The sequence below is a fragment of the Onychomys torridus genome, chromosome 2 (genome assembly GCF_903995425.1).
Source record: "Onychomys torridus chromosome 2, mOncTor1.1, whole genome shotgun sequence".
Lineage (NCBI taxonomy): Eukaryota > Metazoa > Chordata > Mammalia > Rodentia > Cricetidae > Onychomys > Onychomys torridus.
The window spans coordinates 46,985,755-47,002,225 of NC_050444.1; the positions used below are offsets into that span (position 1 = coordinate 46,985,755).

The 16,471-nt window shown below is 40.5% G+C and overlaps 1 protein-coding gene across 5 annotated transcripts in view; it reads right to left on the bottom strand.

The window, feature by feature from the left end:
- The window catches only part of Klhl32 (kelch like family member 32), a 243,202-nt gene that overhangs the window by 89,137 nt on the left and 137,594 nt on the right, over positions 1 to 16,471 (bottom strand). For 4 of the 5 annotated variants that reach the window (XR_004944214.1, XR_004944213.1, XM_036177988.1 and 1 more), the window contains one exon: positions 14,046 to 14,144. Coding sequence is in view for 1 of the 5 variants with exons in the window: in XM_036177988.1 (XP_036033881.1) it covers positions 14,046 to 14,144 (99 nt within the window). In the remaining 4 variants the exon portion in view is untranslated. Of the gene's footprint in view, positions 1 to 14,045; positions 14,145 to 16,471 lie in introns of those variants that run through there. The other variant, XM_036177990.1, reaches the window with a different exon arrangement.

Sequence of the window (16,471 nt, forward strand, 5' to 3'; positions counted from 1 at the left end):
GGAATTATTGAATTTTGGTGGATTCACACTGCCACCTGCTGCCTAGACATAGATAGCGGCAGTCTGTTCCCATCATTGCTTTGGTGGTTTTATTGTAAGAGCCTACAGGATGCTCTTTTTATTACTGCATTTTAGTCGCATGTCATTAGAAAAGCTGTGAGACCTGGTGATACCAAGGGCACTGCTGTTAATTGGGCAATAGAATGTGTCAACTTTGGTAACAGGCACAAACCTTACAGAATTCTTTCCCTTTAGAAAGTGATGACAAAAGACGGCACCCTTGTCAAAGCACATAACTTCTAATGGGTCAATTTCAGGACACACAACATGATTCCAACAGTTAACACCCCTGATCTATGGCATTCTCCAGAGAGGAAGGTGTGTGTGTGTGTGTGTGTGTGTGTGTGTGTGTGTGTGTGTGTGTGGTATCTGTGCATCTGTGTTTCTCCACCCCTACCACCCAGGCACAGTTTAAAGAGAGCTTAAAAGGCAAGGTCTCCCATGGGGAGTCAGCAGAGCCTGGTACATTCAGTTGAGGCAGGTCTAAGCCCCTCCTTCCTGCACCAAAGCTGTGCAAAGTGTCTCACCATAGGCACTAGGTTCCAAAAGCCCAGCTCATGCACTAGGGACAGGTCCTGATCCCACTGCCTGGGGGCCCCCTATATAGGCTCTGCTGACTCCCCATGGGAGACCTTGCCTTGGAGGAGGTGGGAATGGGGCATGGGTGGGGGCAGAGGCTGGGGGGAGGGAGGAGGGAGGACAGGGGAATCTGTGGTTGGTATGTAAAATGAATAGAAAATCTCATAATAAAAATTTATTTTAAAAAATACAACTTAAAGCTTTTGCCTTCTCCTATTACCAGGGATTCTATTATGGCAAGTCCCCATATAAAACCTCTGCCTTAGGATCCTGCAAGAGGTAGCTCAGCTGGGAAAAATTAGGCCCAGCCATGGAGATAAGAATAAAGACTTTTGTAGGTAAACTAATATACTGAGTTGTACTAATGTATTGAGATATACCAACAGGTAGCTCATGGACATTTCTAAATTTAAGCAACATACTAATTCGAATTTAAACTCCTCCATCTGTAAAAAGAAAACAGTGCCACCTAACTAAAAGGGCTACTCGGCAGAGTGGAAATGTGAGCCTTAGAAAACTTATAAAAATGGGAGTCTCTGGAAATGCTGGCTCCCTTCCCTTAGAAAGATAATGATAATCAAGGGAATATGGCTTGGCATGAAGAGAGGCTAGAAACATGAAACCCATTTGGGAGCAAACTCTTTTAGCAAGAATGGTGAATGTCTTAGGGCTGGAGAGATGGCTCAGAGGTTAAGAGCACTGGCTGTTCTTCCAGAGGACCTGAGTTCAATTCCTAGCAACCACTTGGTAGTTTACAACCATCTATAATGAAACACTGTATATATAATAAATAAATAAATCTTTAAATAAGAATGGTGAGTGTCTAATGAAAGACAATAATTTTAGTGATAAAGAAAAGACCCAGGTGTGAGATACTTGTGAAGCTGACTCTACTCAAGTTGGATATTTAAAACAACACTCAAATTTATAGAAACAAGCAGATCAACAACACCCTTAGAGCATGTTGTGGTATATGAACTTTGAACTACTGATGTGATATTTAGATAGAAAACCTCCAACAAGGTACTCCCTGGGAACTCACAGGCCACTCCTACTGGAGAAGCAGGTGGGCTAACGACAGACCTTTACCACTCCCTCCATCCCTCCAAGTCCAATCTCCCAATCTCATCCCCAGTTCTGCAGCAAAAACTCCGTGGCAGCCTTCCTGCAACTTCATCTCTAGTGGATCCCACAGACCTTCTCCTCCTAACTTCCCTCTCCCCACTTGTTGCTTTGTCCTAGCCCCAACTCCAGCAGGCTACTCCTGCCAGGAAAGCAGGTAGATAATTGCAGATCTTCATCTCTCCTTCTGCTCCTCCAAATCAAATCCCCCAGTCTCATCCGCAATGTAGCAGCAGAATATCTGCTGCAGCCTCCCTTCCCTCCTGCACTCATCTCCAGCAGATCACACAGATCTTCCCCTCCTGCACTCATCTCCAGCAGATCACACAGACCTTCCCCTCCTGCACTCATCTCCAGTGGATCACACAGACCTTCCTCTCTGCATCCATCTCCAGTGGATCACACAGATCTTCCCTCCTGCACTCATCTCCAGTGGATCACACAGATCTTCCCTCCTGCACCCATCTCCAGTGGATCACACAGATCTTCCCCTCCTGCACCCATCTCCAGTGGATCACACAGATCTTCCCCTCCTGCACCCATCTCCAGTGGATCACACAGATCTTCCCCTCCTGCACTCATCTCCAGTGGATCACACAGATCTTCCCCTCCTGCACTCATCTCCAGTGGACCACACAGATCTTCCCCTCTGCACCCATCTCCAGTGTATCACACAGACCTTCCCCTCCTGCATTCATCTCCAGTGGATCACACAGATTTTCCCTCCTGCACCCATCTCTAGTGGATCCCACAGACCTTCCGCTTCAAACTTTCTTGCCCTCTCTCTTAGCTGTGTTTCAGCCTCCAACTCCAGCAGGCACTCCATGGGAACTCACAGACCACTCTGACCAGGAAAACAAGTAGAATAATGACAGATTTTCACCTCTCCATCCGTTCTTCCAAGTCCAATTACCCAGTCTCATCTCCAACTCTGTAGCAGACCTACTCTGGCTTCTCTTCACTCTTTGCCCCCATTCCCAGGGGATTAGCTAAGCATATCCTGGTGGATCACCCTACTTTCCTTCCTCTTGCAAGCCCCTCCACCATCTCGAACCCATTCCTAAGTCTCAAACTCCAATACTGAGAAACACATTTTACCTGGAACCCCCAAATGGCCACACGTATCGGGACTCCATAAGATTTTCCTACAGGCAACCCATAGCCACTACTCTCCTATGAACCAGATAGAAAACAAAACACAAGGAACAAAACATCCACCCAGTAAAGACAAGTCCAGATATCAGCTTCTAGAATAACAATTACCAACCACGGATACCTAGATGTCAGTGTAAAAACACAGGCCAGGCAGTGGTGATGCATGCCTTTAATTCCAGCACTCAGGAGGCAAAGGCCAGTGGATCTCTAAGTTTGAGGTTAGCCCTGGTCTACAGAGAAAATTTCAGGACAGCCAGGGATACACAGAAATCCTATCTCTAAAAATCAAAACAAAACCAAAAACAAACAAATAAAAACAACAATCAATAATAGCCAGGGCAATATGTTTCCACTAGGGCTGAGCAATCCTATCACATTAGGCCCTGAATATTCCATCACAGCTGAAGCATGAGAAAAAGACCTTAAAATAGCCTTTGTGAGCATGATAGAGGTCCTTAGAGAGGAAACAAATAAAACCCTTAAAGAAATACATGAAAACGCAAACAGTGGAAGGCAACAAAACCACTCAAGACCTGACAGTGAATATAAACTCAGAAAAGAAAACCCAAACTGAGGGAAATCTAGAAATGAGAAATTTAGGAACTTGAACAGGAACATCAAAGGCAAGCTTCACCAGCAGAATATAGGAGATGGAAGACAGAATCTCGGGCGTAGAAGAAATGGATACCTTGGTCGAAGAAAATGTTAAATCTGGGACACTATGAAAAGACCAAATCTGAGAATAAAAGGAATTAGAGGAAGGAGAAAATCATACATAAGTCAAAGGCACAGAAAATATTTCAACAAAATCCTAGAAGAAAATTTCCCTAACATAAAGAAGGAGATGCCATCAAAACACAAGAAGCATACACAGCATCAAGTAGACTAGACCAGAAAGGAAAGTCCCTTAGCCCATAATCATCAAAACACTAAATGCACAGAACAAAGAAAGAATATTAAAATCTGCAAGGGACAAAGACCAAATAACATACAATGGCAGACCTATTAGAATAATACCTGACTTCTCAATGGAGACTCCAATAGCCAGCAGGGCCTGGACAGATTCACTGCAGCCTCTAAGAGACCACAGATGCCATCCCAGACTACTACACCCATCAAAACTTTCAATCACCATAGATGAAGAAAATAAGACATCCCATCATAAAACCAAATTTAAGCAATATCCACCTATATATCCAGCCATACAGAAGGCACCAGAGGGGGAACTCCAAGATGAAGAAGTTAACTACATACAAGAAAACACAGGGAATAAATAATCCCAGACCAGCAAAGTCAAGAGAGAGGAAACACACACACACACCCACACACACCAGCACCACCACCACCACCACCACAACAACAACAACAACAGCAACAAAACAGGACATGACAATTCTCAACATCAGTGGTCTCAATTCCCCAATAAAAAGATACAGACAAATAGAACAGATGTGAAAACAGGATCCATCTCTGTGAGTTCAAGGCCACACTGGGAACAGAGCCAGGCATGGTAGCACACACCTTTAATCCCAGCACTTCAGATCTTATGTTTTTGCTTGGGAAGGACACACACCTTTAATCCCAGGAAGTAGTATGGCAAGACACAGAAATGTATATAAGACCTGAGAAAACAGGAACTCACACTCTGGAGGCTGAGGAGTCGGTAAGGTGAGGTTGGCTGTGGCTTGTTCTGTTTCTCTGATCTTTCAGCATTCACCCCAATATCTGGCTCTGAGGGTATTTTATTATTATTATTAATAAGACCATTTAGAAATTTATGTTACACCCATGTTTGTAAAAGAAACACTACTAAAGCTTAACATTCACCTTCACACATTGATAGTGGGAGACTTCAATACCCACTCTCACCAATGATTATGTCATTCACACAAAAAACTAAACAGAGAAATACTGGAGCTAACAGATGCTGTGACTCAAACGGACCTAACAGATATCTACAGACCATTTCAACCAAACACTAGAGAATATACCTTCTTCTCAGCAACTCATGGAACTTTCTCCAAATCTGACCAAAGCGAATCTCAACAGATAAAAGAAAATTGAAATAATATCCCTAATTCTACCAGATCATGGATTAAAGTTGGATCTCAACAATGACAGAAAGAAACAGAAAGCCTACAAATTCATGGAAACTGAACAAGTTTCTTCTGAATGAAAAACGAGTCAAGAGAGAACTTAAAGACTTTCTAGAATTCAATGAAAATGAATAAAAACATACTCAAACCTATGGAACATAATGTAGGTTGTTCTAAAAGGCAAGCTCTTAGCACCAAGTGCCTACATTTAAAAAAAATGGAGAGACCTCATACTAACAACTTAAGAGCACATCTGAAAGCTTTAGAACAAAAAAAAATCACACCCCAAAAAGTAGATGGCAAGAAATAACCAAATTCACAGCTAGAATCTATGAAATTGAAACAAACAGCTAAATGAAACCAAGAATCAGTGGAACAAAGAGTTGGTTCTTTGAGAAAAATCAATAAATCTTATTATTTATGGAATAATAAATAACATTTATTATTTTATTATCTATCCACATTAACTAAGAAGTGGCAATGTAAAATCCAAATTAATAAAATTAAAATGAAAGGATGAACATAACAGACACTGAGGATATTCAGAGAATTATAAGGACATACTTTAAAAACCTATATTCCACCAAATTGGAAAATTGAAAAGAAATGGGAAATTCCTTGATTCATACAATTTACCAAAGTAAAATCTCTAGCATATAAACAATTTAAACATAACTATAACTCCTAGTAAAATATAAGTAGTCATTAAAATCTCCCAACCAAAAAGTCCAGGGCCAGAGGATTTAGCACAGAATTATACCAGACTTTCGAAGAAGAGTTAATGCCATTATTCCTCAAATATTCCAGAATACCAAAACAGAAGGACCATTGCTCAATTCATTTTATATGGCTACAGTTACCCTGATATCCAAAACACATAGAGAATCAACAAAGAGAATTGCAGACTGAATTCTGTCATGAACATACATGCAAAAATGCTTACAAACTGAATCCAAGACACATCAAAAAGATCATCCACCATGATCAAGTAGGCTGGTTCAACATATGTAAATTGATAAATATAATCCAAAATAAATTTTTTAAGAACTGTGAAAAAACGCACACGATCATTTTCATTAGATGCAGGAAAGGCCTTTAACGAAATGCAACACTCCTTCATGAGAAAAGTCCTGGAGAGATCAGGGATCCAGAGGACATACCTCAACATAATAAAGTTTACAGCAAGCCCATAGCCAATATCAACTTAAATGGAGAGAAACTCAAAGCAATTCCATGAAAGTCAGGAACAAGACAAGGTTGTTCACTCTCTCCATACCTATTCAATATAGTACTTGAAGTACTATATTGCTAGAAAAATAAAACAACTAAAGACATGATAGTATATATAAGTGACCCTAGCAATTCCACTGGGAAACTCATACAGCAGATAAACACCTTCAGCAAAGTAGTTGGATACAAAATTAATTCACAAAAATCAGTAGCCTTTCTACACACAAATGACAAATGATCTGAGGAAGAAATCTGGGAAACAAAACCTTTCACAATAGCTTCAAATATTATAAAATATTTTGGGGTACATCTAACCAGGCAAGTGAAAGATTTGTCTAATACAAACTTCAAGTCCTTTAAGAAAAAAAAATTAAAGAAGATATTAGAACATGGAAAGATCTCCCATGCTCATGGATAAATATGATTAATATAATAAAAACAGCCATCCTACTAAAATCAATCTACAGATTCAATGCAATTCCCATTAAAATTCCAAAACAATTCTTTACAGATCTTGAAAGGACAGTTTTCAGCTTCATAAGAAAAGACACAAAAACCTAGGATACCTAAAACAATCTTGAACCGTAAAAGAACTGAGGAGGTACAAGTATCTCCAATTTCAAACTGTACTACAAAGCTATAGTAATAAAAAATAAAAATAGTGTACTGGTCCCCATCAGACATGTTGATCAAGGCAATCAAATTGAGGATGCAGACAGAAATCCACACACCTATGGACACCTGATTTTCAACAAATGATCCTGGTCAAAATGGATGGCTGTATTGATAAGAATACAAATCTGTTCATACTTATCATCTTGCACAAAACTCAACTCCAAATGGACCAAGGACCTCAATATAAAATATAGATACACTGAACCCAATAGAAGAGAAAATGGAGAATAGTCTTGAACTCATTGGTGTAGGAAAAGACTTTCTGAACAGAAAACCATTAGCATAGGCACTAAAATCAACTAAAATTAACAAATGGGACCTCATGAAACTTGAGCATGAAGCTTCTGCACAGCAAAGAACACTGTAATTTGGACAAAATGGTAGCCTACAGAATAGCACAATTTTTTTTATCAACTATATATATGATAGAACACTAATATCCACAATATATAAAGAACTCAAGAATCTAGACATCAAGAAAACAAATAACCCAATTTTAAAATGTGGTACAGATCTAAATAGAGAATTCTCAATAGAAGAAAGTCAAATGTTTGAGAAACCCTTAAAGAAATGTTCAACAGCCTTGGCCATCAGGGAAATGCAAATCCACACTGCTTTGCGATTCTATCTTACACCTGTCAGAATGGCTAAGGTCAACAAAACAAGTAATAGCTCATGCTGGCAAAGATGTGGAGTAAGAGGAATGCCATCCATTGTTGGTGGGAGTGCAAACTTGCACAGTTACTATGGAAATCAGAGTGGTGGTCGTTCCTGAGGAAGACAGAAATCGATCTACCTCATGATTCAGGTATACCACTCTTGGGTATACACCCAAAGGACACTTCATACTACCATAGAGACACCTGCTCAACCATGTTCACTGCTGCTCTATTCATGATAGCCAGAAATTGGAAACAACCTAGATGTCCCTCAACAGAAGAATGGATACAGAAAACATTTACACAGTAGAGTATTACTTAGCTGTTAAAAAATGACATCATGAAATTTGCAGGCAAATGAATGGAATTAGAAAAAAATCATCCTGAGTGAGGTATCCCAGACTCAGAAAGACAAATATGGTATGTATTCCCTTACATGTGGATAATATTATATGTGAAGCTTTTAGTCAATGATATTCAAGCCACAGTCCATAGAAGCACAGAAGGTTAGTATAGAGTAATGGACTAGAGGGAGTAGATAGACTCAAGAGGAAAGGGAAATAGAACAGATAAATATAGAGGGAAGGGGAGTTGCAGTGAGAGGATCAGGTGGAGAGGGGGAGAAGAGAGGGGGTTGTGGAAGGGAATATGTAGATAGACATTTAAAATTAAGGGGCATTTGAGGGGTAGTATAGAAACATAATACAGTAGAAACTTCCTAAAATATACACAAATATGAAGACAATCTAAATAAAATCACCAAATAATGAGTGAGACAGAGCCAATCTCGTGTCACCCAAGGAAGCTTCTGGTACTTACATTTAATTGAGTTGTTGGCCAGAGGGGTCCCACGGAAATCCCCAAACAACCTAGGCTGTTGCCAAGACTGTAAGTCATTCTCCATAAACTGACAGCAAGGCCCCATTGCTGAAGACAACTCATTGAATAGGGAGATGTCAAGCTGGTGCCTACATAAAGCCTTCACTCTTTTGTTCCAGCATCTTTGGTATAGAAAGGTACTCTGGATGCTATCAAAAGAGAAACATAAATACCAAGCCAGCCACAATCCCTTTATCCACAGTTGTGTACCTCCTTTAAGATATGCCAGGGCAATGGTGACTCAAATCTTGGGGAGTAATCAGTGAAATAACTGATCTGACTTAAGGCCCACTCCAGGAGATGGAACCCATATCCAACACTGCTTGGGTGACCAGGAACCTGAGACTAGATAGCCCAGGGAACTAGGGTAAACCCAAATAATACTAGTCTAAAAAAAAAAAAAAGAAGAAAAGAAATAAAGAAAAATAATGTAACAATAAAATTAATCCTAATAATATTTGGCTATAGTCATAGATGAGTACTTTGCTCAGCCATCACCAGAGAAGCTTCCTCTAGAGCAGATGGGACCAAATATAGAGATCCACACCCAGATATTATGCATAGAGCAATAGACCTTGAAACACTCAGTCCTAAACAGGATGTCTTAATCAAATCCGTCCCTTCAGAACTCAGGGAACTCCATGGAAGAGGAGGTAGAAAGAGTGTAAGGCCCAGAGGGGATGGAGGACACCAAGAAAACAAGGCCCTCTAAATCAACATGAGTAAAACGTAAGCAGAATTCACAAGGCCTGCACCAGGTCCTGTGCGCTCATATTATGGTTTCCAGTTTAGTATTTTTAGGGGATTCCTGAGCATGTAAACAAGTGGGTCTCTTATTCTTGTGCCTTCTCTTGGGCTCTTTTCCATCTTGTGGTTTTTCTTGTCCAACTTTGATGTGATACTTTTTATTTTATTTTATTACATTATTTTATTTTGTTAATTTTTAAATGAATGAATGAATGAATGAATGAATGAATGAAAACCTAGTCACTAGGGTAAAGGTTTTACTTTATTTAAACTGTTATTTATACCTGCTTAGAGAGGGAAAATCAGTTTTCTCCAATGGAGGGATACTAGGTATATCAACAACTTCAGGGCTGGTCTCATGTTCAGGGTAGTTGACTAACACATAATGGACTCTACAGGTTTTTTGTTGTTGTTGTTGTTGTTGTTGTTACTGTCGTTGTTGTTTGGTTTTTGTATGTTTTTATTGGATTGAAGTTTGGTGACTTTTGTTTTGTTTTTTTATTCTGGGGTGGTGTTTTATATTTACATTGTTTTCTTGATTTGAGGGGGCATTTTGTTGTTTTTCTTTTTTTGAAAAAGAACGTAAAGTTTTGTGTGGGTAGGGATGGAGACAGGATCTGGAAGTACCTGTGGTAAGGGAAGAATATGACCAAAGTCTGTCTAAATTTGAAAGTTGTTTTAAATAATAAAAATATATAAAAAAGAAATTTAGTTAGAAAAGTTCAATAGTTAATACAAAATTGCTGAGAAGGCTGAGTGTGATGATACATGCCTATAATCTCAAAACACTGAAGGTGGAAGCAAAAGTATTGGTGAGTTAGAGGCAAGCCTGGGATACCATGTTTCAAAAAACAAAACAAACAAAAGTCCAGAATTTAGCTGGGAAAAAGTAGAGCATGAGAAGGAGCTCAGTAAACCAGTGGGTGTATTGGCCCTCTCACTCAGGAAGTGATCTCCAGGGGTTTCCTTAACAGTGTTTACAATAGAGGACAGAATGCATGCAAACACATGAACGCTGAAAGGCAAGGTCATTCACACACTTGATAGGACCCAGCCTCAACAGTATTTAATCTTTAATGAATTGGTTTACATTTCTAGAGGAACTTTTAGAATACAGTGGGCAATGTGGAACAAAGAATCACTCATATTTTATTTCACACTGGACCTTGGCTGTGGATCTTTTTGAAAAGGCAGGGAAAAGGAGCCCACACTATGACCTCCAAGTTTTCTTCTCTGGGAGTGGGGTGGGGTGGGCACTAGGGTGGAGGTGGGGCAGCAGCATTCATGTGTCAGAAGTTTCCAAGGTGTCTGCTAATGGCTTGGAGAGGCTCAGGGAGCTTCTGGAAAGGGTTCTCCTCAGACAGTTTTAAAATAAGGAATAGATAAACAAAAACAAAAACAAAAACAAAAACAAAAACAAAAACAAAACAGGCTCCTAGAAGAGTCACCTGTCTTTCACGGAAGAAGCAAGAGGAATGTAAGAACAGCAAAATAATAGGAGACATCGTGGTGGCAATACTTTTCATAGTCCTGTTGGTCAAAGGCTCCAACAAGGATGGCAAACACATTAGCATTGGTAACAGACCACAACTTCTTCGTACATTTTAAACATTGGAGAATTTTCCTTTACAAAAAAACCCCAACCCTTTCTATATATTCAACTAAATGATTCTAAATGCACATGATTCCCAAGTGCTGGGATTAAAGGTGTGTGCCACCACTGCCTGGCTCTATTTCTCTCCAAGACTGAATCAATCTCATGTAATCCAGGGTGGCTTTGAACTCACAGAGATCCAGACAGGTCTCTGCCTCCTGAGTGCTAGGACTAAAGGTATGTGCCATCATTGCCTGGCATCTATGTTTAATCTAGTGGGTTGTTCCTTTGTCTCAGTTGGTAGAGCATGAGACTCTTAATCTCATGGTTGTGGGTTCAGCTCTCTTGCGTCATGGTGAGCTAAGGTTAGTTGGTGGCTATTGCTCTGATCTCTATGGCTTGCACCCCTATATTTGGCTCTGTGTTTCTTATTTAATAAGACTGTTTAGAAATTCGTCTACATGATTCTCTATGACATTTAAAATCAGTTGAGCAATATTGCCAAAGAGTGAAGATATATAAGCCTACATTAAAATAATATAACATGAAAGCTGGTTGACCCAATCTGGAGCCTTTACCCCGAAAGAACAACATCTGTATTGGAAAGAGTGAGGATCTAGTTTCTACAGACACAGGACTTGGTTCCTGTCCAGTCAGTTTCCTTTTGTGAGCTCAACATCTTGCAATAGTCACTGATAACAAGGCAGAGGTCACAAGAGAAGGCAAGAACAGCGTCTGTGAGCACTCACTGAGATTCAACCATCTTTGAAAAGACTGAGTAATAACTGTTCGCAGAACATAACTTCATTCAAACTGCACCTTGACCTGCATGAACTGAATGGAAGTTCAGCTGCAAAGTGCTCGGCTACTTAGGTCTCATCAAGTTGGTCTGATAGGGCAGGAGAAACGCACATAGACTTCTAGTGTTCATCTGGAATTCTCATCTGTAAAAGCAGGTATAAATATACACACACTGTCTACAGTCGGTTTCGATATAGGCCTGTCTATAATCCTCCACAGTTATACTACTCTAACTAAATGTCTGTCTGGTGTCACTGAGTGTTATCTGCCATAGGAAAGTGAATCCAGTTGTGCTTCCAAAGCTGAAGTAGTAGTATTTGATATAGAAATGTCAAATAGAAATCATTGCAATTTCCAAGCCAACCACACATTTCTGAAATCTTGTAACCTTCCTAGATGATTCCCATTGACTACCAGCAGAATGGATTTAGAAACAGCTCTCCCATACCACCCAAAACTACTGAGAGGAAAAGGAAAGAAAACCAGATAAAAATAGTTAAACATTTACTGGTAGGTTAAATGTGTTGAGATAATGGTGAAAATTTCATATTCTGTATTTTTTCTTAGGTAAACATGGCTGATATTCCTCACACTGTCATCTTGGGTTCCTGTTTCCCAGGTTTGTCAAGAAAATTTAAAAAAAAACACACAGAAAAAAGATGTTAAATGTGAAAAAGCTTTGACAATTCCATAATGGGTAGCAGAGGAGAATGATATAGGACCCATTTATAGCACATTTAGACAAATTTAGAATTATTGAAAATGATTACAAAGGATAATAAAGTAATTGGGTAGAAATATAAGATTTTTTTCTTCTACTAATATGCACAAAGATACTAAAATAAAAGTGTGTAGGTTCATTATTTTAATTACTTTTCATTGTATTGTGAGACTATGGAACAAATGGGAAAATCCTAAAATATGAATGAATACTTAGGGCTGAGAGATGATTCAGTGGGTAATCGTATTTGCTGCTAAGTCTAATGACCTAAACTCATGACCTAGGACGTACATGGTGGGAGGGAAGGAGGGACATTCATAGGTTGTTATCTAACCTCTACACACACATGCTGTGTGTGCATGTGAGCATGCATACTCACAAAGTCACACAGACACACACACATACATGTGCGTGCATAAATACAGAGAGAGAGAGAGAGAGAGAGAGAGAGAGAGAGAGAGAGAGAGAGAGAGAGAGAAAGAAAGGCGTATGTGACAAGGCCAGAATATTAGCCTTGCCAAAGACATCAAATCAATATAATAATTAATAATAAGTTAACAATAAATAAATTGTTTTAATTAAATGTAATCTTAACTATAAAATATGTCTCAGAGCCATGAAGTTTCTATATAGCAGTTCAACATCTTACCTAATAGTTTTGTTGTGTTGTTGTTGTTTTGTTTTGTTTTTTACAAGAGAAAACTGTTTTTGGAATGAGAAAGCTCTACCACCCTCAGCAGCCACATTGCATCAAGCAAGATGGGTATATTGCAAATCTCTGACACTTTTTTTAATGTGTAAATTTATTGTGAAGAATGAATGCAAAAACACTTGTAAATACACAGCAGCACAGTGTATGTCAATTTCTTTCCATCTCTCTCACTGAGCCATTCCTAACCATCCAGCACGTCAGGAGAAGGATGCACAGCTCACTCATTTGTTTTCCAATCTTTACCACCTTGGAAGTTCACAGGATTATTAATTCTATGTGACTCTGTGGCATATTAGCTACTGTTACGTGTTCTCAGTGGGTGTTCAACCTTTCTTGCATTCGCGGTCATTTCCACAAGGAGCATTCCTACAAACTAGGACCCGTTCTAGGATTATCTCCCTAGAACCCTATGGGGAGGGCTGTGAATGGATGCTGAGACCCTGGGGCAGGCCTATGCATGGATGCTGAGACCCTGTGGGGAGGCCTATGCATGGGTGCTGAGACCCTGAGGCAGGCCTATGCATGGGTGCTGAGACCCTGTGTCAAGCCTATGCATGGGTGCTGAGACCCTGAGGCAGGGCTATGCATGGGTGCTGAGACCCTGAGGCAGGCCTGTGCATGGGTGCTGAGACCCTGAGGCAGGCCTATGCATGGGTGCTGAGACCCTGAGGCAGGCCTATGCATGGGTGCTGAGACCCTGAGGCAGGCCTATGCATGGGTGCTGAGTCAGTCTGCTGCCTGAGGACAGTGGACCCCTGGAGTGGGCAGAGAGGAAAGATAACATATCCATGTCTACATGTCTATGAGAGGATACAGGAACTATAGCTGTCTTCCTAGGATCCTCTTACCTGTGTCCTCAAGAAACCACTAGCACAGAGTATACACACACACACACACACACACACACACACATGAGTGTGATTTTTCTATCATTGGGCCTCAGTTGGTAAGGGACGGTTCACAACTGCAGGGCAAGGGAATGTGAAGGGCAATTAGTAGATGCAAGCACACGTACCTGGATGAGATAGTGGGAACACAAATTGAGAAGCTCCAACAGCTGTAGGTGACTGCCAGCTGCTAACACATCCTGGATCACTCCTGGCTCCAACAAAATCTGTTTTTGTTTTTTGATAAAGAGAAAGCAATCAGCTTCATCAAAAATGGACATGGTACTGCTTAATGTGTAAATGCACCATACTGTATTTCTACTCTACATATTTATTTGAACTAAAACTGTGGCCATGAAAGTCAGTTTCTTTCTTGTACCCTAATTACCACAAGATGCCCTCTTCTCAAACAGGAGAATTCTTTGAGCCAACAGCTTTTCCTACCCCCAAGACTCTGCTTAGTTCCTTCATTGTTGTAAGAAAATACGAACATCTTCGAAGAACACAGCAGCCTCTTAACATTCATTTTATAACATGGTTATTAAATGCAAAATGAGTCAGTTCCAGTTTTTCAAAGTATATTTCAGACTCTTCAGTTCATCACAGTTTAGTTAGCAGGTGTTTTAGAGCAGGACACTTGCAACTCCTCTGGCTACAGGGAGTAGGTGGGTATTGTTGGGTATTGTGAGAGTGGGTGGGTATTGTGAGAGTGGGTGGGTATTGTGAAGGTGTGTGAGTATTGTGAGAGTGGGTGGGTATTGTGAAGGTGTGTGGGTATTGTGAAGGTGTGTGGGTATTGTGAGAGTGTGTGGGTATTGTGAAGGTGTGTGAGTATTGTGAGAGTGTGTGGGTATTGTGAAGGTGTGTGAGTATTGTGAGAGTGTGTGGGTATTGTGAAGGTGTGTGAGTATTGTGAGAGTGGGTGGGTATTGTGAGAGTGGGTGGGTATTGTGAGAGTGGGTGGGTATTGTGAAGGTGTGTGAGTATTGTGAAGGTGTGTGGGTATTATGAGAGTGGGTGGGTATTATATATGTATTATTCTACTTACAGGCACAAACTTTCATTTTCATTTTTAAGTTTTGTTCCTCTAGTCCTTTTATTTAAAATGTAATGATTGTTTTCACGAAACAGAGAACCTCATGAGGAAAGAGAACAGCTCAAGTACCTGGTGATATCAATGATCTACTTCCTGGTTAAGACCAACTATTGGACTGCTGCTACCAGCCCACAGGAAAAGGCCAGAGAAAGACACACACCATGATGAGGAAATTCACCCCAACATGTGACTGAGTGCCACAAAGAGGCCTTTAACACTGTCACAGCCATCATCCTCTGCCCAGTTATTCACGGTCTGGCCACTGGACGCCTATGTCTCCAAACCCACTGGCATTTCACTGCCCTGTCAACATGGGAGCAGTTAGTAAGTGCACTCTTTCTCCAAATGAGGCCATCCATCTCTTGTCTCTGGGTCAACATTCTTTCTTGATTTTCTTTTTCTTCAGAAACCATTTTCATTCCCAGTGTATGTGCCTTTGGCAATGACCACAGCTTGGCCCGAAGACCTTGCCCTTCTCTCTCTGCTGACCCTGTAATCTTGTGGCTTTAATGCTATTTTTATGCTGATGGCACTCAAATCTGTTTCCCATCTCCATACCCCAGACCCTCATTCCCAAATATAGGAAATGGATGAAGTCCTAAGTGAATGTGTATCATTGACTTGGGTAGGGCCATGTCAAACACACCAATGTCTCAGACCATGGGAGACACAAAGCCTTCCCCAGGTGAGGCTCAGAGACATGGCAAACCCTCCTGTGGTCCAAGTACAAGTGTTAATAAACAATTGACCAGTGTGTGTAAAAACTATCAACCATAGTTTACTTCTCTAAGATAACTGCAAGCTGAGTGTGCTCCTCTACAGAGATGTCCACCTTTCATTGTATAAAAGAAACCTGCCTCCTCTATCATATTACCAACCAAATCAGTCTTTTGGATCATCTCTACATAGATCATCCTTCCTCAAGGTATCAGCTTGGTTCCTTCCATTCCATCTTTTAGTCTTCTGCTCAAACTGAGACTCTGACCTACTGTCAAAATTGGTACGTTCCATCAGTGTGAGCACAGCTCACTGCATCCCACCTTTTCTTTACATGTGTCTAAGTGTCTGCCTTTTCCTCATTCCCTTACTGCTCCAGTTAGGTCAATACCTCAAGCTGGGTAGAGCCTGGCATCCAACTACCACCTCAGCATGGCTCTTGGCTGTATAGAGGGCAGCTCAAATTATAAGCATGCCACACAGGGCGCTTGCTCTTTCTACCACTCACCACCCAACTCTTTTTGTAATCCCCCCATCTCTGCAAATAATATAGCAGTTATTTAGAAAATTCCAGAGTCGCCCTTTTTTTTTAAGTGAAACTATTCTTTGATAATTTTCTATACTTATATAATGTGTCCACGTCACACTCACCACCCAGTCCTCTCTACTGCCACTTTCCCACCCAACTCCCCTCCCATCCTCCAGACAAGTCCTCTTTCCACTACCAAGTCATTGCTTTGT